General features: G+C 36.9%; 1 protein-coding gene across 7 annotated transcripts in view; it reads left to right on the top strand.

Annotated features, from left to right (window-relative positions):
- Positions 1 to 20,815, top strand: part of PUM2 (pumilio RNA binding family member 2) — a 72,870-nt gene that overhangs the window by 21,937 nt on the left and 30,118 nt on the right. For 5 of the 7 annotated variants that reach the window (XM_027640907.1, XM_027640903.1, XM_027640905.1 and 2 more), the window contains exons 2-10: positions 1,375 to 1,443; positions 7,712 to 7,817; positions 8,119 to 8,306; positions 8,936 to 9,108; positions 12,266 to 12,536; positions 12,843 to 12,936; positions 14,793 to 14,918; positions 16,085 to 16,224; positions 17,850 to 17,988. In XM_027640907.1, the coding sequence (XP_027496708.1) occupies positions 1,393 to 1,443; positions 7,712 to 7,817; positions 8,119 to 8,306; positions 8,936 to 9,108; positions 12,266 to 12,536; positions 12,843 to 12,936; positions 14,793 to 14,918; positions 16,085 to 16,224; positions 17,850 to 17,988 (1,288 nt within the window). In that variant the 5' untranslated portion in view covers positions 1,375 to 1,392. The remainder of the gene's footprint in view (positions 1 to 1,374; positions 1,444 to 7,711; positions 7,818 to 8,118; positions 8,307 to 8,935; positions 9,109 to 12,265; positions 12,537 to 12,842; positions 12,937 to 14,792; positions 14,919 to 16,084; positions 16,225 to 17,849; positions 17,989 to 20,815) is intronic. The other 2 variants (XM_027640904.1, XM_027640906.1) reach the window with 1 other exon arrangement.

Genomic DNA, 20,815 nt, shown 5'->3' with positions numbered 1-20,815 from the left:
CACAAATATTTGATTATCCCTTGGAGCTAAAAAAGGTTTTGCATAAAATATGAATATTTTTTAGTTCATTTGAAGAAAAATGTCTTTAGCTTTTCTAAGGCTATGTGAAAATCTGCTTTCAGTTTTTAATAGAATAAAAATCAACCTAATTGACTTAAAAGTCAGCATCACTGGAAGAAAAGTCAATGTGCTGATTTGCCCACTCTGTAACTCCAAAACTGAATTTGCTCTTCAGTGTCTCACTGAAATTGTTGGGAATTGGTTTCCGAGTCCATCTTAATTACAATATTGTTCTTTTTGAGGGAAGATTTCTTTGAGCTGTGAAATTTCTTTGTCAAAAGCACAGAGACAATATCAGAAGTTAATGGCTTAGAATGATTGTGAGGCAATAACACTATTTTAGGAGTAGAATTTTGAGAATAGACCATTTATTGGAGAGAATTGACACTTTTTCAGTGCTAAGGAGCTGTTCGTGCCTGAATATTGAAAACAGAAGATTGGTTTTTTTCCCTGCTATTTGACTATCTACTGAAAAGTTTTCTTAATGTGTTATCATCTCTGTGGAGTAATTTCATTTTGGTTTATTGGTTGCTGTGAGCATATGGGTTTACTGGTGAAAGTAACTCCTGAGGGAAGACTGGTGTTGGGAGGGAAACTTTAATTTTACTTTGAACTTGAATAGCTTTACCTGCTGCATCACACTATTGGGAGAAAAGGAAAGGGGAAGAAACAACTCTGAATTTCCTGGGAAAGAATGCACCCAGTGCTTTGTGTCTGTGTGCCTTGGAAAAGGAGGTGGTTTGTTTCAGCAGCAACTCTACTAATATATGTTTCATATTTACAACAAACAAAGACACACAGAGAAGGAAAAGTACTGTTTCCTGGAAGAAAGCACAAGAAATGGTGATAATGGAGTCAGTTACTAGATTTTAAAAGCAATACATTGCTGGCATGTTTTGTGACCTGTCTAGTGAGCTTGTCTTTGTTTGCTGCCAGGGGTACTCAGTAACACAGTGTGCAATGGCTCACCTCCTTTCCAAGGGATATTGTATGCCCAAATCTTTAATTTCACTTTTTTTGCATTTGTTGCAAATGTAATGTTGGTCACGGTTTCCATAGTGAGCAATAATCGTCTGGATATATGGAGATTGAAATGTTTAAGTCTCTTGGAATTTTGTGCATGTTATTATATTAGCACAGTTCATTAAACTGGTCACTAACTGTATCTGTTCATGGAATCTAAACTCATGCTGCTCATGGAGCAGCACATTTTTTGTGTGCTTTCAGTTGTCAGAAAGCTTCTGGAGTATTGCAAACTCTACTTTTGAAAAGATATTTGACTAATGGATTTTTCTCTTGGTTTTCCCCCTGCAGGTTCGATCTGTGGATGAGATGAATCATGAGTTTCAAGCTCTTGCCCTAGAATCTCGGGGAATGGGAGAGGTAATTATTGAGGGCTGAAAATCCAGTTGGTGGTTTGGAAATGTTGATACAATTTAAGAAGTCTGAATAATACAACATGAAGCAAAGAGCTTCTCTTGAGAACCAGTTGCTTTTTCAGGCAGCTGGAGATTTCTGTTCTAAGGTAAAGAAAAACTAAGTCCTTTACAAGAACACTGGAATGGTTGTTGACTGGATCTGCTGTGTCTGTGCCAGTCTTGGTAGATGTGGTAGATGACTGATACTCTTGGGGAAGTGACAGGGTGATTTTTTTTTCAAGTGTGTGCAGTTGTATGAAAAGAGGCATGTTTTCAGTGTCACTGTATTTAAGTTAGTGAAACAATTGCATGGTACTCCTGAAAAGCCAAGAAGACTGGGATCTGAAAAAAGGTTTGGCTCCAGAAAAAGTGAACTGGCATACCCAGCAGAAATCTGTGGTAATTTACTATTTTTTTTTACTGGTAATTACTCCTTAAGAGAAGATTTTAAGCAGGGTGAAGAGTGCTATTATGTAATTTAGCTAGAGAGAAGAAAGACTTTTTGTCTTATTGATTTGATTTGTTTGGGGTTTTTCAAGTCAGTGTACTTTGTGAGGAGGTATTTAAGATCAAGGAGGATCACTTGGCTCTTTCAAAAGCAGTTCCCTGAGCTATTTAGAAAGTAATTGACCTAGGTTAGGGTTATTTGCCCTGACAGGACATGATAAAGAAATAAATGCATGTTGAACTAAGATTTCAAATACTGATCCTCTTGTCTTGCTGGATATTTACCTAATTCAGTTAATAATGGAACCAGTGACAATATTTCAGCTTAACTTTCTTAAAATGATGATAGGACTGTGATCTTTATGGAAGCCATAACTTACTGATGAAAAACAAATGCCATGTTCTAGTTGCTGAATATTTCTGAGCTGACACATGACTGTTCTTACTTGATTTTTTTACTTTAATGAAGCATTTAAGCAATCACTTCGCTTTTCAGCAGTTTTTGCTTCATCCAGGGTTGACTTTCTCCCCTCCCAGGTCTTAAAACTCTTTTTGAAAGATAAAGATGTTCATGAGGTATCTATGGTAGTACCAGCAGTGTGATAGAGTGGATGGGTGAAATTCATAGTGATATTTGTTCTTTTGACACCCACAAAGTACTCAAAATATTAAAAGCAGTGAAAGTGAAGGATGGCACACATGCCTGGGAATTGAATGAAGGTATGTATGGCCATCCATACTGCACTTCATTAAAGTTATCTGAGATGAGGGATGTATTTCTGCATGGTCATGATTCTGTTGTTTTCATGGGTCTGTAAAGATGTTTCTAAAAACACAAAAAGACAGACCTTTGGTACAGTACTGCAGCATCAGAAATTGAGACTGGACTGTGAGCCTGCACTTACCAGGTTATTTTGTTGTTCATTTCAAGAGTTTCTTCCATGTATTTGAGGTGATAAAGGTTCACATAACTAGGTTGACTTAGTAATTTTCATAACGTATTGCACAACAATAAAGTAGTCTGGGATAAATTCCATGGCTATTTTAACCTTCCTTTTGATTATAACCTTTTAAAATATTAAAGGAAAATGTCCTTGCAAATAGCCTTGTAAGAATTGGTAGTTGTATGTTCTTCTGTGCTTCCCTCCATCTGCTTGGAAAGGTGTGAAAGAGAGGTCATGTCATCGAACTGCTTCTAGCTATAGGGAAGTTATCTTCCTCATTTTCTCTGTCTGCATAGATTTTTCTGTGAACTGAAATTGATTTCTTGGTCATAATTCTAATCCTTCTTCATACTCTTTTTCCCGGCTGGGTATCCATACTTGGCATTAGGAGGCTGTTGTCTTACTTTTCATATCATTATGAAAATCAGGACTGTCTGTGAATCATCAAGCAAGTATCTATTCCATGTGCTGATGTAAAGGACAGAGTATGAAATCTGTTTTCATTGTACCACAGCACATTTTGGAAATGTTGTGTACTGGTAATCCTTCTGTTTATTATTGATGTGAGCTGCTTTCAGATGCAGCCTGGTATCAGTCAGTATCAGGAACAGGACAATGTAACACGAGCCAGACCTGCAGCTTCCTTGATCTTTTTCTGTCCCTCAGTTCTTTGTTAATTTATTCTGCAAAGAACAGGCTGAAGTTTTGTTAGCTGTATTGCAGATTGTCTCCTAAACCTTTAGCTATTAGATTGGTTATACACAGATGATGCTTCTGGCTCCAGCTCCCAAAATCTGTCTGTGACCCTTAAGGTCATGTTAATATTCTGAAGAAACAAGGACACGTGGTGCTGTTTCTCTGAGCATCTGTTCGCTGTTTCAGGGCCAGCATGGTGGGCTTCAGGACCTTCAGTGTGACCCAGTGCAGGCACACATAAAACTTAGTGCCAAACACAATATAAAACTAAATCTTCTTTTGTGATGTCTATTCTTATATTAGCTTACAGAGTCGAATCACATGCATTTCATTGTGGGAACAAAGTATTCATTTCTAGTGCCAAAACTTCAGCTAAGGTGTTCATTCAGCTCAATAGGATCAACTTCTGATCCTAAAAATAAATTTTAAAAAATAATTTGAAAATCTTAAATTCAAGAGCCAGTAATCAAGACTGTGCTGTTACTTATCAGAGAGCTGGTTAAGAGGCAGCTTCAGCATAACTGGCCATTATTATTCATGTGAAGTAAAGGGCTTTGCTGATCTGGCAGACACCTAACAGGGATCAGTGCTGATACTGGAAAAGACACTTTTTAGTGTACTGTTGGGAGAACTTAGTAACAAATGTGACAACCTTTTCCATCATTTTTGGTTAGATTTGGATGTATCTTCGTAAAGCTTGTTCTTTCTTGGATTAAATACAGGAAATGTTGAGCAAAATGTTATCAAAGGGTAAAGCACAATGATTTTAACTACTTGTATTTGCTTGTGGTGACTTCCTGATTAAGTTCTTTTCAGTAGAACTAATCAAGTGCACATTGTGTCCTGTCTGTCAAAGATAAACAGTTGTTATGTTTTTCTGTAAACTGCTTTTTTTTTTATTCCATAGTTAAATAGTTGACAACTACTAGGTCTTGTATGACAATCCAGTAGCTAAAATATGTATTTAAAAAGAGCATAGTGTGTGTCCTATCCATCATCTGTCAAAAGTAAATCATAAAACTGAATCACTGCCCCTCAGGAAGCTGCAATATTGTAAACTTTGAAATATTGCATTAATTTAAATATTTGAGGGATGTCTTTATTGTGTAGAAATTTTAATGAAAAATAATTTCTGTACATCTGTTTAATCTTCAGTAATTTAAATTTAGCCTCTTGAGGTATGGATGATGCATTATGTTTTGTGTTAAAAATATTCTATATTCTTTGTGTACCAAAGAGTACATGAAGACTGCAAGCAGTTGAATTTATCTGTTTGGAATTTGAAAGTTGTTAAAAGGGAAAAAAAAAAGGCAAAACACAAGCACAAAAAGAACAAAACAAACCTAAAAAAACCCTCACAACAACAAAATCCCCCCAAAACTTTTGCACTGAGGATTATTGCTACTTTCTACCAGTGGACAGTTTTTCCTTTGATAGAAATCCTGTGAATCTGTTTTGAAATTGAACCTAGTATTTCAGTATGTTCTGATCTAAATTTGCTTATTGTTTTAACATTGAATTGTCTGAACACCTGTCTGATAGTAGAATTTACTAATTTCAGGGAAAGCATACTTTAGGTAATTCTCATTTTATGACACCCAATACATTACTAGATCTGCTTTATTCTGACAAGGATGTGTTAGGCTGTGACACCTTCACTTCTGTGTTTCATCTCAGCTGGACACATACTTGAAATTGCCTTAGAAAATAAAATGTGATTCCCAAAACCAAGGTTTCATAGATGCTGTTAAATGCTTGCTTTCCGTTCTACCGCTGACCTACAAAATGAAAATTAAGTGATATTGCAAACTTGTTACAAATGCAAAGCTAAAAAGGATGTGTAGATTGCATAAGCGGATCTGGATTTTGTAATCTTTTGCTTTTAGTTGAAATGTAGTTGTAAGATTCCATTAATCTATTTCTCTGTCTTCTGACAGTAACTTCATGCCTTAAATTTGGGATAAACTTAATATCCTGGTATTCCCAAAGTGTGTTTGGTTGACACCTTGTGGTGATTCTACAATGTAGTTGAGAGTGGGCTTATCTGTCAGGGCCCACTGACAGATAATGTTATCTTATCATAACAGTCCAGCACTCTTGCAAGGATGGTACTCTTCTGTGGTTTTGTTGAGCTTTGACTGTTTGTTATCCTTCAGCCTGAATCCTTCTGTATTAATGAACTTCTGTGAGGAAACCATGGATCTGAGTATGTTAGCCAGTCAAAATCCTTTGTTTCCGGTAAGAACTCTGGACAGCACAGAAAAACAGCAACCCTGAAGTTAATCCAGAGGAGCTCTTGTCACCTCTGTTGCAGTGTCAGTACTAATTGCTAATTGCAGTCTTATCCTCCTCTTTAAGCAAGTTCTTTCAGTGTTACACTAAGAAATATCTAAAAAACTACTTCAGTTAGTAGTTTCATCAAGGCTCATACTCAACAGCCGTCACGTTCAGAAGGGTTTTTTAGTCACTTAAGTTATAGGAGAAACAAATTTCCAGAATGTACTCGTTTATTGCAAACAGCTTCATCAGATTGTTTGGTTTTTTCTAAGTTTACGAAATTTAAAATTCTAAATTCAGCATTACATTATGCAGAATCTGATGGATTATGCTGCTTTCTTCAGAGCTCTTCCCAATATTTTTTGCAAGTTGTTTTCACTTTAGTTTCAGTTGATGGACCTTGTAAAGTATGTAATATATAGTCTGAGAGTACAGGTTTTTAATTACATGTTCAAGAGGAAGTATGATATGTAGAGTTTGGCAATTGTACTGTTACTGATGGGAGAAGTTAGAGGACCAAAGTAGAAAAATGCAAGTGACAACCTGACATTTGAGGTATTGTGTGATGCTTCTGTCGTGTCCCACTAAGTCCTTCTGTCCTGAAGGACAGTACAAGAAGTGATACTGATCTAATGTGACACTTTTCTGCTTTAGAAGTAGGAATGAAAAAAACCCACACAGCTCAATGGCATCGTTTGTATGTAGAACTTCACATTTGAATGTCACTGATTTGTAACCAAGAGAGCCCTGTGGTCTAAAGGAGCTGATGTGCTCCTGTGTGTGTTAGTCACTTCCTAGAATTTGTAACGTGATGCACTTCTGAGTGAAGAGAACTTCACAATGAACTGCTGCTGTTTCTAGTTAACATCACAGTATTAGTTAACAGCCAAGCTTTTGAGCCTTTGGAAAGAAGGCACTGTTGGTTAAGGCTTCTGAGAGGATTGACTTGATTTGGGATTAATTCGATTTACTCTTTTCACAGCTGCTTTTATATTCTGTATTTCTCCCTCATAACTTCAGAATCTCAGTCCTGTTGTAGTCATTTTGGCTATTCCTTTATACATCATCAGCTGTAACAGGAAATAGCTTTCAAGTGTTATATTATTCCTCAGCAATACCTGCTGCCTTATTGAACGCTGATTGGTATCAGTGTGTGCTTGCAGCTCAGAAAGCCAACCACATCCTGGGCTACATGAGCAGCAGCGTGGGCAGCAAGTCGAGGGAAGGGATTCTGCCCTTCTGCTCTGCTCTAGTGAGACCCCCCAGGAGTGCTGCATCCAGCTCTGGGGGCCTCAGCACAGGAAAGATGTCAGCCTGTTATAGCAGGTCCTGAGGAGGCCACTAAGATGATCAGAGGGCTGGATCACCTGTCCTGTAGAGACAGGATGAGAGAGATGTGGTAGTTCAGTTGGGAGAAGGCTCCCAAGAGACCTCATTGCAGCCTTAAAGGGGACTTGCAAAAAAGAGGGAAAGCAACTTTTTACAAGGGCAGATAGTGATAGAATGATGGGGAACAGTTTTAAACTGAAAGAGGAGAGATTTTGGTAAGATGTAAGAAATTCTTTGCTGGGAGGGTGGTGAGGCACAGACACAGAGTGTCCAGAGAAGTTGTGGCTGCCCTATCCATGGAAGTATTCAAGACCAGGTTGGATGGGACCCTGAACAACCTGATCTGGCATGCCACCTGAGTGGCATCCCTGCCTATGGCAGGAGAGTTGGAATTAGATGATCTTTAAGGTCCCTTCCAAACCAAACCATTCTATGATTCTATGATGTCAAATTAATTACTTGCATATGCTCTTAGAAGTATTGCTATTTCTGCCCATTTATAAGTATATTTAGATAAAAAACGTTTTCTCTTTTTAACAGCTTTTACCTGCCAAAAAGTTTTGGGAACCTGATGATTCAGCAAAAGATGGACAAAAAGGGATATTCCTTGGTGACGAGTGGAGAGAGACTGCATGGGGAACTCCTCGTAAGTGATTGTTGTATATGTATTGAAAAATCAGTCAGGATTACTGAATGTTTCTCAAAGAAAATTAATATCAAAACCTGTAATTGTGTAGTAGATTTTATTTTCTTTTAATTTTAATTGTGAAAATGTATACTGCAGTGGTGATTGTGTGTCAATAACACTTTGAAACTGTGATTTGGAATTTTTTATTTAATTTAATTTTGATCTTGTTTAATATTGCTGCTGTAATGAAATGCAAAAACATTACAAATTGTATTTTAAAAAAATACAATAGTTTTATTTATTTGTTTGTTTTTAACAGACCATTCTATGTCCCAACCTATTATGGTACAGAGAAAGCCTGGACAGGGTTTTCATGGAAACAGTGAAGTAAATGCTGTATTGTCTCCACGATCAGAAAGTGGTGGCCTTGGAGTGAGCATGGTAGAATATGTGTTAAGTTCCTCTCCAGCTGATAAATTGGATTCCCGGTTTAGGAAAGGAGCTTTTGTAAGTAATGCAGTGTGTTAAGCTTGCTTAGTTACCTGCTATGGTCTTTCTGTTACATAGTTATATTTTCTACTCTCTTTGTCCGTTTTCTTTTTTAACTCTCTTCTCTTGAGAAGCAAGTGTGTAGTTGCTATTTGTCTGTCTTCCTTGGTTGGAGGGGGCAGAAGAGGGAAGTGGTTTGGGAATCTTGACTAAATAGCTGTCTTGAAGTGCTTTCCTAAAAACATTATTTAAAGGAAAAAGATTGCAAATAGCTTAATTTAAAATGTGTGATGGGCTTTATTCTAGATCTTCCTATTCTTTGTTTTCATGCGGGTTTCTTTTGTAACTGGATGTTTTAATTGTATAAAATAAACTTTTATCTAATTCAAAGTGTTATTCCAGCACCGCTATAGTTAAGGTTGAGTTAGCTCTTCCATTATAAATCTTGGCATTCCTTTTCACATTTTGGCAGTTATTAATTGCATGTGGTTGAAACTTGATGACCAAGTTACCCACCAAATGCAATTTCATTGACAACAAACTGTTTGTATTGTTTACGTGCACTGTAGTGTAGAATTAGGTCACCTTGTGGTGCTCCTATTGTGTTCTGTTCAATATTCAGAATCAAACAGATTCTTTTTCCTCAGGGCACTAGAGATGCTGAAACAGATGGACCTGAGAAAGGAGATCAGAAAGGCAAGGCTTCTCCATTTGAGGAGGACAAAAACAGAGATCTTAAACAAGGAGATGATGAGGATGTTACTAAAATAAATGGCAGAGGTTTGCCAAATGGAATGGATGCCGATTGCAAAGATTTTAAGTAAGCTTTTAACTGTTTCTCAAGAAGACAAGCATGTCTCTTAAGGGCATTATTACAGTTCTGGTTTGTGTGTCAGCTTTAAACATTACCCAGCTGCAGACTGATTCTTTCCACCTCAAGTCCTCCCTTTCCCACTGTGCCACATGTTTCTTAGGATGTCATTAATGTGTGTGTCACTTCTCATGAGACAGATTCATTTTAACATAGTTATTATTAAAAGTAAACGGGTACCTTTTAAATGTGGTGAATTAAGGAGGGATGAAAACTTTTAACCCTTTTAATGTCAAATAAATCCCTTTCTCTCTCTGCTTCTTTTTAATACTCTAACTTTTGCATCTGAGTGTTGTTGTAGAGAGTAAGTCCTACCAGAATTTTAACTTTCCTTCTAATTTTCTTAGTGGATGCCACAGCCTAACACAACTAATTATGTCCCCACGAAAGTCTTTCTAGAAACCATATCTTTGACTTTGGTGGAACAATGTATTTCCCTATTCACATAGTTAGATGTCACCTATTCACAGTATAGAATGGTGTTGTGATGTGGTTGTTTGCATAGGGAACAAAAGATTGGACCAAGCTCAAGCTTTGGAACAGTGAACTCCCATATGACAGTACAGCCAGTCTGGGGTTTTTTCCTAATACTAAACTACATTTTAAATTTGGTATTTTTTTAAGGACTAACCTTTCTTTTTTGAGTTACTGTGATGCATTTGTAACTGTCATACAGAAGAATTAACAAGATAGAGAACTAGAGTGCTGCTCATAAATTTATCTTAATGTGGTGAACATGACCAAACAGTTGTGCTTTCATTAGTTCATTACTGAACAAGTGTATTAAAATGCACATTTGAATCCCATATGTAAGTTTTTCCTATCCTTTAAAAAATGTATTTACCTGAGGCTAAGGAGGGATTCTTCAAGTCTGTTTTTCAAGACATATTATTGAAAATGATATAATAGCAAGCATATTAGAGAACTCACATTAGCTCCTTTCGGATGCATGCTGCAATATGCACAATAAACAAAGTTACCTTCAATATTATATGTAGAAAATGCAGAATAAATATTGTCCTGCTTTTCTTTACCAGTATCTATTACAATTTTGAAATAGTTGTTTGCAAAATACCTTCTGTATTATTTAAAGAGAGAAATTATTAAAAAATACACAAGTGCAAAAAAGCATCCAAAGCCAGTAAACCTCTCAAAAAAAAAAAAAAAAGAAAGGCCATCTAATTGAAGTGGGCCATATAAAGTGGTACTAGCTCTCCAAACAGAGGTTTATAATTGAAGTATTGACACAACTTTAACTATAGCAACAGAACAGCACCAATATAAGGAGCAACCTATATTAGGTAAACATAAGTATTAACAAAGAAACTTTGTCCTGTCCTCCTCCTTGTATTTTTATTGTACTTGCAGCGTTTTTAAACTAAAGTATGTACTGAAATAACTGCCTTTTTTCCTTTTGTTCTTCACTTTGTTGATGCTGTATTTCATTTGGGAAGAATAGGGAATATTAAATGGCTTCATACTCAACTTTTGTACATGGAGCAAGACATGGTTGCTAGATAGGATCCTTAGATGGTAGCCAGTGTGGTACAGGCAATTGTCATGAGGTTGGTTGTTACATTAAAAAAACTCTAATGTACCTTCTTTATCTTTGAAGTATTTTTTTCTAAAGTAATTCTAAAGTGTTTCATTAAACTCACTAAAAGGCTGATTTCTAGCTGTGCAGGCTTCAGTGTTGGTATCAGCAAATACATGAGTCCGGTAGTTCTTTCTGCATTAGCCTTGTGCTTCAGTGAGGAACAGATACTTCAACCTTTAGGAGCCTGGAAGAGGAAGGATAACAGGCAGTACTGAGGCTGTGTCTCTGTCCTAGAATTAGCAGTACACCAACCTGTACTGCTGAAATAAATGTAGGCTCTTCCTGCAAGGTGACATTCTGTATTGGAGCCCAGTGGTCACAAATAAAGCAAAATGAACAAGTTGTACATTTCCTGAGAAACAATATATAATAATCAAGTTCGGCCAACACAATAATGTTGTTAAGGGATCATAGATTCTCTCACACAACTCTTTCCTAGTAGTTAACTTAGATTTTTGCCAGTAGAAATCAGTAGTCTAAACAATGTGGCCTGACACAGAAGGTGAGGTACCACTCCAAATTAAAGTACCCTAAATCTAACCAAATACAGAGTTGGGAATCTCTTTAGGACGTGAACCTGTTGACATCTCACTTCACATGTTTGCCTATAGGCATTTTTAGGTGCACAGAAACTCTCCTGTAGTCAGTGGGTATGTGGGTAATATAGCCAGTGCAGATGAGAAAGCAATTCAGCTTTTATATATAATTTTATATATCTATCTATCTATCTATCTCATATTGGCCTCATAAGCCACCAGCATGCCTGTAACAAATGTGGATAGAGCCTTCCTAAATCTTCGTTCACGAAACCTGGCCGTGATGAGATATATATATATATATATATAATGTTGTATATAATATTCAGGATTATATTAAGAACACTTTTTTCCCACCAGTCATCACTGTAGTTTAGTCTATTAAATGAGTGGTGTAGGAAATGAAATGTTTTAGTCAAATACTAAATGAGGCAGCTATTAGTTCATTTTACTTAAGTTAAAAATAATATCTGCTTTTCAGATGTGAAAAATATTTGCTGTATTGTATGTTTGTCTTTTCCAGTTGAAATTTTACTGTGTTTTTCTCTCCTTTGGCATGAGATACACTTAGCCATTTCCTTTTATTTTTGTTTTAATGTCTCTTCAATACATTTTCTAATAGTTCCTGTCACTCTCAAAATATAATAAAGAGCCATCCCAAAATTTTGCAGATAACAATTTATTCCATTTGACTCAAAACAGCCTCAAAATTTAGTTTGTTTTTCTCACAGTGATTTGGAGATTGTATGGTCTTAAACTTTTAAAAAATACATAAAATTATGTTTTGAAATGAAATGTGCCCATTATCTTGAACCATCAATGCATGCTGGTTGAAATAGGTAAAAACAGTCTGTCACTTCCCTTCGTAAGGTCTCTTGAATTCAGAGGTGCTTTTAAAATAGAAATGCTGTACTCTGTCCATGGACAGCATTATTTCAGACTGAAGAGTCTATCTCAAATTTCTTCTAAACAGTCGTACCCCTGGAAGTCGACAAGCCTCCCCAACAGAAGTAGCTGAACGCTTGGGCCCCAATCCCAGCACCACAGAAGGATTAGGTCCACTTCCCAATCCTGCAGCCCACAAGCCTCTGGTAGAAGAATTTTCAAATCCAGAAAATCAGAATCTAGATGCCATGGAACAAGTTGGTCTTGATTCTCTACAGTTTGACTATCCTGGCAATCAGGTACAAATGGACTCTTCAGGAGCTACTGTAGGACTTTTTGACTACAATTCGCAGCAGCAGGTCAGTAGTGGACTTGAAAATTGATCCTTTGAGTTGTTCGTTATCCTCTTTTGATAATCAGTCTTTCAAACATATAATGCATTTAATTTTCTTTTTTCTGTGAGTCAGTCAAAGGCAAATAACTATGTAATTAATCTAGAAGAATATTGGTGCATAGTTTTCTGGTTTAATGCATAATTTTCTAGTTAGTTAAGTCTAACTTACTAGTATAGAAGCCTGGTTTGAAATTTTTTTTTAAGTAAATCCCAGTATATTATAACTCTGATTTCTGAAAACTGAAATGCATCTTTTTTTCTTTTCCAATAGCTTTTCCAGAGGACTAATGCTCTGACTGTTCAACAGTTGACAGCAGCCCAGCAACAGCAATACGCCCTGGCTGCAGCTCAGCAGCCACACATAGGTGAGGTGTCCCTGGCAAAAGTGGGTGTGTTGCTTTGACAGAATCCTCTTGGTGTTACCCACAGTATTCTAATTCATATAGGTACTGATCACTTGGCCCATTTTAGCAGTTCTCATGAAAACTGCTCAGAATGGCTGCATAAAACTGTTCTGTCCTTAGAGGAAGTTTTCTGTTGTTGTAAATTTTCCCCTACTTTGAACAGTTGTATACAAAGAAATAAAATTTATATTTGCTCATGTAGCACAGTAGTTGAATTTTGATGCGAGTAAAGGTAAAAAAACATTACTGCTACAAGTAGTGATGGGAACACCAGCATTCTCTGCTAAAAACCAAAAATATGCAATTCTGAGATTCTATTGCAGTTTAGTATTTTTAATAATCCAGTTAAAAACCATTGTATAGTCAGACTTGAAAATCATATTGTTGTGTTGATCAAGTCATTATTCCATGGCACCTTTTAAACAGACAGCTCTTTCTTCTTGCAGGCACCTTTGTGATGGAGTTATTCTTTAGCAGGCATTTCTTTTCTGTCCCTCTAATTCAGTGAGTTAGTTAAATGCATAACGTTCTTAGTGTGCTGCAACTCAACAAGAAGGCTTTATTTCATTGACAACAGTTTTATTTTCTGCTGCAGGGAAGCTGTCAGTGTTTAGAGTGAGGAACATTGGAACACACATGGAAGCAATTCCTTGTTTAAGGAAGGGAGGTTCTCAGATTCTGACACCGTAGGGGCAGGCTTAAAGATTCCTGCCCTTCCTACTCTCCACCATTGGGCTGTTGAGGTGTATGCACAAATCCCTTTCCTCTCTGAGGGAAGAGGAGTTCTCAGGATCAGAAGGACAGGCAGAAGTAGGAAGCAGTATCTGCAAGGGGATGTGTCCATGTTCTCCTATGATAGGGTGGCGGTTAAGTTTTCTCGCTGGCTTGTTTAGCAGCATGGTGAAGTCTGTCCAGACAGGGATCAGCAGGCTGTAGCTGGGGTTGAAAAGTGTTATGTAGCTGAGTGATGCCACCTGAGAGCTGGAGACATGGCAGATTGAGATGGGAGTCTACAAGTCCTGTCTTTGACAGCAAAACTCCGGAGAAGCTCCTACTTTGTATGAAGTGGTGACTAAGCAGTCAGATAAATCTTGCTCCTTTGAAATGTAGCCTCTTCTGATATGCATATTAATAGAAATCTATCAAGAAATATTTAGAAGGAGGAACATAATTTGATGTGCAGTCCTTGCTGCAGCTGTTTCTGACTCAGTGTTGGATAAAGTATGTGAACCTGACTGACGGGAAACTCTGGGTGCTTTGTTTGACTGAGTTTCTTCTGTTGTTTCCTTCCATTACGATGCCTATATGAAATTAAGATTCTTGGAAGTAAGATTATCATCTCATAACTGGCTGTTTAAAAGCCAGGTATCTGATTTAAACTATCTGGTTAGAATTTTTTCCTAATTATCAGTGAGGAGAGATTTATATCTCTTGCAAGTGGTTCATTTTATCTGACTGATTCATTTAAGACACTAGATGATCTGTCTGATTCAGATTCGTTGCAAGACTAGTGTAACTTTTAGATAGTTAAAGTTGGGCAAGATAAATTCCACTTCTATATGAGTGAGTAGATACATATGAGATAAATATCCTTGGAGTCTGTAGATCCAACAAACAAAGCTATTTGGCCTTGGGATTAATAAGAAAGGACTGGTGAGAAGACACAGAAGTGTTGATTTCTGTAATGATGTACCTCCTTTTAAAAGCTGAAATACAAGCAGTTCTGATTTTAGCCAGATAGGCTTTGTTATTTGGTTTGAATATGATGATGCTTGCCAAGTGTGTTAGCTGTAATGAAACTCTGTTTATTACTGTAGCAGGCGTATTCTCCGCAGGCTTGGCCCCGGCTGCTTTTGTGCCAAACCCGTACATTATCAGCGCTGCTCCTCCAGGTACTGACCCGTACACTGCAGCTGGATTGGCTGCAGCAGCTACCCTAGCAGGTAACTGAACACTTTCTAGTGTCTACCTTCATAATTTTCACAGAATGAAAAGAGAAAAAACTGAATTCCATCCTGTTTATTCTCTGTAAATGTATATCTAGGAAGGAGAGACTTGTAGGAAATTAATATAGCCATTTTGAAAATTTTTACTAAGAGGTAAAAAGTTTCTTTTATATGGATTCTGAGTTTCTCTTTCCACTGGACTTTTATATGCAACAATTAGGGGTTTTTTTCTGTTCTGAAAATGTTTATCCTTAATGAGGTTTCATCTGACATTATAATATGTATTATTTTCAAAAGATGAGACAGCCTTTCCTGGTATGTTTTCACTTGATGAAATAATTTTCTAATTTCAGGTTTTCTTATTCCCGGTGGGCATGAGAATAAAGATGGCATCCAACATGCTAAAAGGCCCAAACAACAGATAAACCCCAAGCCCAGGAAAACCTCTTAGAAAGTGAATAGATGTCGCTGTGAAATGACACGACTGAATATTCAAGTCCCAGCTAGTGCTCAGACTCAAGCATAACATTTTTTAAAAAAAGCCCTGTATTTCCAGTTGGTGGTTTCACAGGAAAGGCAGTAGATAAAACTAAAATACACGTATACATAATGCATTATCTGTACAATGCTGTGAATATAGAGAGATTATTCTTCTATGGGTTCTGTATCAATAGACTGGAAGAGTTAAGTGTGCCCACTCTGAAGAGTATCATGTAGTATACAGGGAAGGCAAAGGCAATAGTTATGTTTTTAAGCAAAGGCATAAAGAAAGGACAAATCACAGATAATCAAAGTCTCAGCATATCACTATCAGGAGGATGAATTTTGTTCATTCTGTGATGGTCTGAAATGATCTTTTTTTCCAACCATGAAAACTTGATTTGGAATGTTCTTCGATATACAAACTCTGACTGCTTTTAAGTTTTTTCTTCGTCATCTGAGCCTCACAAGGGTGTTTATTCTTTCATAGAGAAGATACGGTTTGGTGTGAATTTTTTAAATTAACCTGTTTGTATTCATGCATCCTTTCAGTTAATATGGGAATTCATTCTTCTCCATACTGATTTCTCTTTCGACGTTTAGAAGGTGGATCAATGAGGGATGCTACAAACAGTATTTTAACTGGCTGCAATAGATGGAATAATCATGCTTTCTGGTTTTAGGTCCTGCTGTGGTTCCGCCTCAGTATTATGGTGTTCCATGGGGGGTGTATCCAGCCAATTTATTCCAGCAGCAAGCTGCAGCAGCAAACACCACAGCAAATCAGCAAGCGGCTTCCCAGGCACAACAGGGACAGCAGCCGGTATGTTCTTTGTGAAGAGCAGATGTGCAGTTTTCTTACGTTACTGATTGTCATTGTTTTACAGCATCCTAAATACTAAGGTTATTTTACAGTCCCAGTTTTTAAAACAATAAGCATTAAAAACAGTTCCTTTAATTCAGGTAGCTGTGTGATTATGTGTATGTCTGTACACAGGAAGGTAGTGCTTCCTGTGTAATAAATTATTGTAAAGTTAAAAACTGATCTAGAAAAACTAACATAAGGGGATGAAAAGATGCGTTCTGTTAATTTTAGGAGGATATTGTTTCTTTTGAGCTTGGGAAAAAATTGATCTCTGGGGTTTTTTTTTATAAATTAACTGGAAACTTGAATGCTACACATTTTTTTCTGTCTCTTTGAAAAGTAGGGAATTAGTTGTTATCAGGAGTTTTGATGTTCCATGGGGAGGAAGGATTGCCCATATTTTTCTATGAGAGAATAATTGTATTGCAACATCACAATGTACCGTGTTATTTTTGCCTTGGTAAATCAAGAGTGAGCAATTGTTATAAGCACTTGTTGAAATTTCCATTTCTTTAAGTAATTTTAAGAAAATGCTAATTTTCTATTGTTACTCTGGGTGCATTTTTAAAACTATTATATGATCTTTCAGTGTAAACAAATGGCCTTTTTTCACAAAGGAAAATCACAAAATTTCTAATCTTATGCTTGAATAAATGTAAATATTTTAAATTTTTTACCAGCAGTATGGTTAATTTCAGTGCCATTGCTAGAAATTTAATATAAGCAGTGGTTCTGAGATACCATGGAATTACAGAGTGATTTCATTACTGTTTTTATATTCAGGTGGATCTTTCTTCCTACTGTTCATTTTTGTCAGTGACCTGCATTGATAACTAAATGTATATTGTCTCTCCAATGTCTTTTTTTTCTCTATAAAATTAATATCAAATTTATTCAAATCACATATAAGATACTTTGTGGGGATATATTGTGAATTTCTCTCTTATTTTGGACCTGAAAAAGATGATTTTAACCAAGAGGAACAGAGTGGTTGCAAGAATTTAGATTGCTTTTCAATCAGATTCCCGGAGATACGCTGTCAGAACATAATAAAATATGCCTGTGCTACATGGTGATGGAGTGTTATGTGAATTTTTAAAACTTAGCGGGTGCATTATTTACAGGACTGTTGGCAGTGGAGTGTTAATTATTTAGACAAGTTACTACAAGCACTGAAATATTCAGATTTACATAATTCAATTGCCCAGAAATAATGTAAACAAATGTGTCTATCAAGAAGGATCAGGTGTTCAGTTAATAAATAATGTAAGTCATAAATGTATCACTCTTACAGATTTTCTTCCTTACCTTGTACTCATTACCATTGATGGAACATACATGAGTCCTGCTGTCCAGAGCAGGGAAGATATTTTATGGTCGTATTTGTCGGCAAAATAATATATACTTTTTATTCTTTATATGTATATATCCTTGAAAACAAGATGGGGTATTGCCAAAATTAAATTCAGAGCTAAGAGGCATCAGATACACAAAGCAACTGTTCTAGACCTTTTTTAACATATAATGGCCTTGCTTCCTTACCCTTTAAGGACATTCCTTACCTTTTAATTGGCCTTTTCCAGGTTCTGCGTGCTGGAGCAACTCAGCGCCCACTTACCCCCAACCAGGGTCAGCAAGGGCAGCAGGCAGAGTCACTTGCAGCAGCTGCAGCAGCAAATCCAGCTTTGGCTTTTGGTCAAGGTCTTGCTACAGGCATGCCAGGTATGTTATCAGTGGATTAAGAGACTCGCTGAAAGTTACAATACTGGAGTTATTAGGTAACAGATCAACAAAGTCCTGTTATGTTTTTAAGCTGCTTAGAATTGAGTTTTGTAGCTTTATGTTGTTCAGTTGGTTTAAAATGCTGGCACACGATTCTTGGAACACAAGAAACTCCTCTAGCATTTTTTATTTGGAGCATTTTCTCTGTATTTGCTGTTAAAAGTATATGAACAAGGAGTATTGTAGATTTTTGCAAGATAATGTCATATATAATGAACAATAGCATGCTGTCTTCAAAGGTTGTGTTCTCTTTTTCCTCTGCAACAGGATGTATTAATTTTTTTTCTATTATAACTTCTTATTTGGGACACAACAGTAATATCTAAAATTCAGAATCCAAAATTAGGAAAATTAAAACAAAAGTACTGCTTAATCATCTCTGAAGATCACAACATGCTTGAAGTGGAAGCCCTCCCACACTTGGAGCCTCCTTTTAGTGTGCATGGCTTCTGACTCATCAAGGAGTGGTGCATATGTCAGGGAATAGTTAGCTTGAAGTTCAGCATCACTTCTAAGTGTTTGGAACAGTTACCCGAGCAAGAACAATTTCAGTGTATCTGACCCTTCTCTTCAATATGAAAGTTAAGATTTTTACATGGTTAAGTTACATAACATGGATGGTAGCTGCATTCCTTTCACCTCTCCAGGTTCTCTCCTCGATCGGCACCACTGTGAAATGCCACATGGCCTAGAGAAGGGAGAGTTGTTGCTGCATGCTCTGGGGCTGCACTGTGCACTTTGTCTCATGTGATCAAATTTTAGACCTATCTGCAGAACTGACTGGCTGTTGTGTTTTTCTTGCCTGTTTTATTTTGTAACTACCATTTCTATTTCTTCTCATGCAACAGCACCTGCCAAAGGGTATCTCTGCACCTCACCAAAGTGTGCTAACAGTGAGGCATATCAGAGATGTTATAAGCATCTTTGCACAAGCCTCAAAGGCTTAGCTATACCTTCTTTATTTTTCTGAGAGGGAGTGTCGTGTGGTTTTTTATAGTTACTTGTAAGTTCTTACTTTGGGCTTGGAGCATCTGTCTTAATTCAAGAGTAGCTTTTAAAACCCATTAAAAGGTCCCCCCTCTAAACAGATGATTCAAAGTTATTACTTTGTGGTCAGATACATAAACTCTGTAGTGCAAGAGCCTGTCCTGTTAGGAAGGTACTTGTAGACTTTTTTTGCTCCTCTGCAAGCCCCAAGAGGTTTTCTGTGAAGGCAGGAACCTTTTTATCTAGCTTCCATTGTAGGTTGCTGCTTTATCCCATCTGTTGCTAAATGCCTGGATGGCCAGAGAAGAATTCTTGTGGATATATTTCAGACTATTCTATAATAAAAACTGTGTGCAACTGAGTTAAGCCCTACTCACCACACTCTTACAGAGAATAGAGCTCAAAGTGTAAACAAAGACATTTATTTTATCAATCATCGTAAAATAGGTTTGTAGTGAGTCATAGGGTGTGCTGGTGATTTCTCTTTTTAGGTGAAGCAGAAGGATATAGGATGATGAAATGAATACAAACCATTTTATATGGGAATCCTCATACTGGTTTAGATGTCTGCATTTGAGTGAGATGAGATACTTGGGCTCCATTTATAGCTAGCAAAGAGAAGTAGGAACTTTTAATGTTGATTTGTCTCCCTCTGTTTTAGTTACCTGATTTAGAGTTAAGTAAGTTTTGCTCCAGAGATACCTTTTTCTGTTCCTGTACTATAAAATTGAGTCAAGATGTCTAAATAACATCACCATACCAAAATGTGGTTCAGCAAATCCCAGGTAGCAACCACTGAGCAACATATGTAATGTAATAAACAAGAGGAAAATGTGTGGAATTCTTATTTCGATGGACTGAGACGTTTTACAAGAAAGTAAAGGTCCAGGCTGTGTTTCAAGCTTTTAAATATTCTTTACAGAGAGAATATTTGTAGTTTGGCTTCACTGTGAGCTAGTAAGGGAGAGTGTTATTGTTGAGCTTGTCCACAGTGTTGTCCTTAAATTGTTAGAGCTGCTTTCTCCTTGCCACAGCCTTCATGTTGGATGACATTAATGTTATCCCAGCTATGCAATTGTTTTATTTTCAATTTTGATATATCAAGTATTTTTTTATTAATTATTTAGGAGCTGTATTTCTGTATTGCTTAAGGCACAGATCTCATTCTACATGCAGAGTGAAAGTGTCTGAAATTCAGGTTACTTTTCACATAATATTGTTAAAAAGTCTCTTTTCAGAAAATCATAGAATCATAGAATGGTTTGGGTTGGAAGGGACCTTACAGATCATTCATTCCAATCCCTTGTTGTGGACAGAGAACCTTCCACTAGACCAGGTTACCCAGAGCCCCATCCAGCCTGGTCTTGAACCACACCACAGAGGGGCTGTTCACAGCCTCTCTGGGCAGCTTGTTCCAGTGCCTCCCAGTAAAGAATTTGTTCCTAATATCCCATCTGAACCTATGCTCTTTCAGTTTAAATCCATTCCCACTTCATGCCCTTGTAAAAAGTCCCTCTCCAGCCCTCCAGTAGTCCCCTTTGGGTACTGGACGGCTGATATAAGGTAAAACTTCACATTCTTGTTTAAAATCATTAAATGTGAAATACATTTTGCATTAGAATTGTGCAATTACATTTTAAATTCTTCCAGTCCTAATTTAGCAGGTCTTTCATTAACAAGGATTCTTAAAAAACAGCGTTTCTGATTGAATAAATGTGTGAGACAAAGGGCATTCCCAGTTTCATAGTATGGTCAGTATGCATTCTTTTTACGAATAAAA

The sequence above is a fragment of the Corapipo altera genome, unplaced genomic scaffold (assembly GCF_003945725.1).
Source record: "Corapipo altera isolate COAL_440 unplaced genomic scaffold, ASM394572v1 46, whole genome shotgun sequence".
In the NCBI taxonomy this organism is placed as follows: domain Eukaryota; kingdom Metazoa; phylum Chordata; class Aves; order Passeriformes; family Pipridae; genus Corapipo; species Corapipo altera.
The sequence above is the reverse complement of the archived record's forward strand: the minus strand, read 5'-3'. Positions and strand labels throughout refer to the sequence as shown.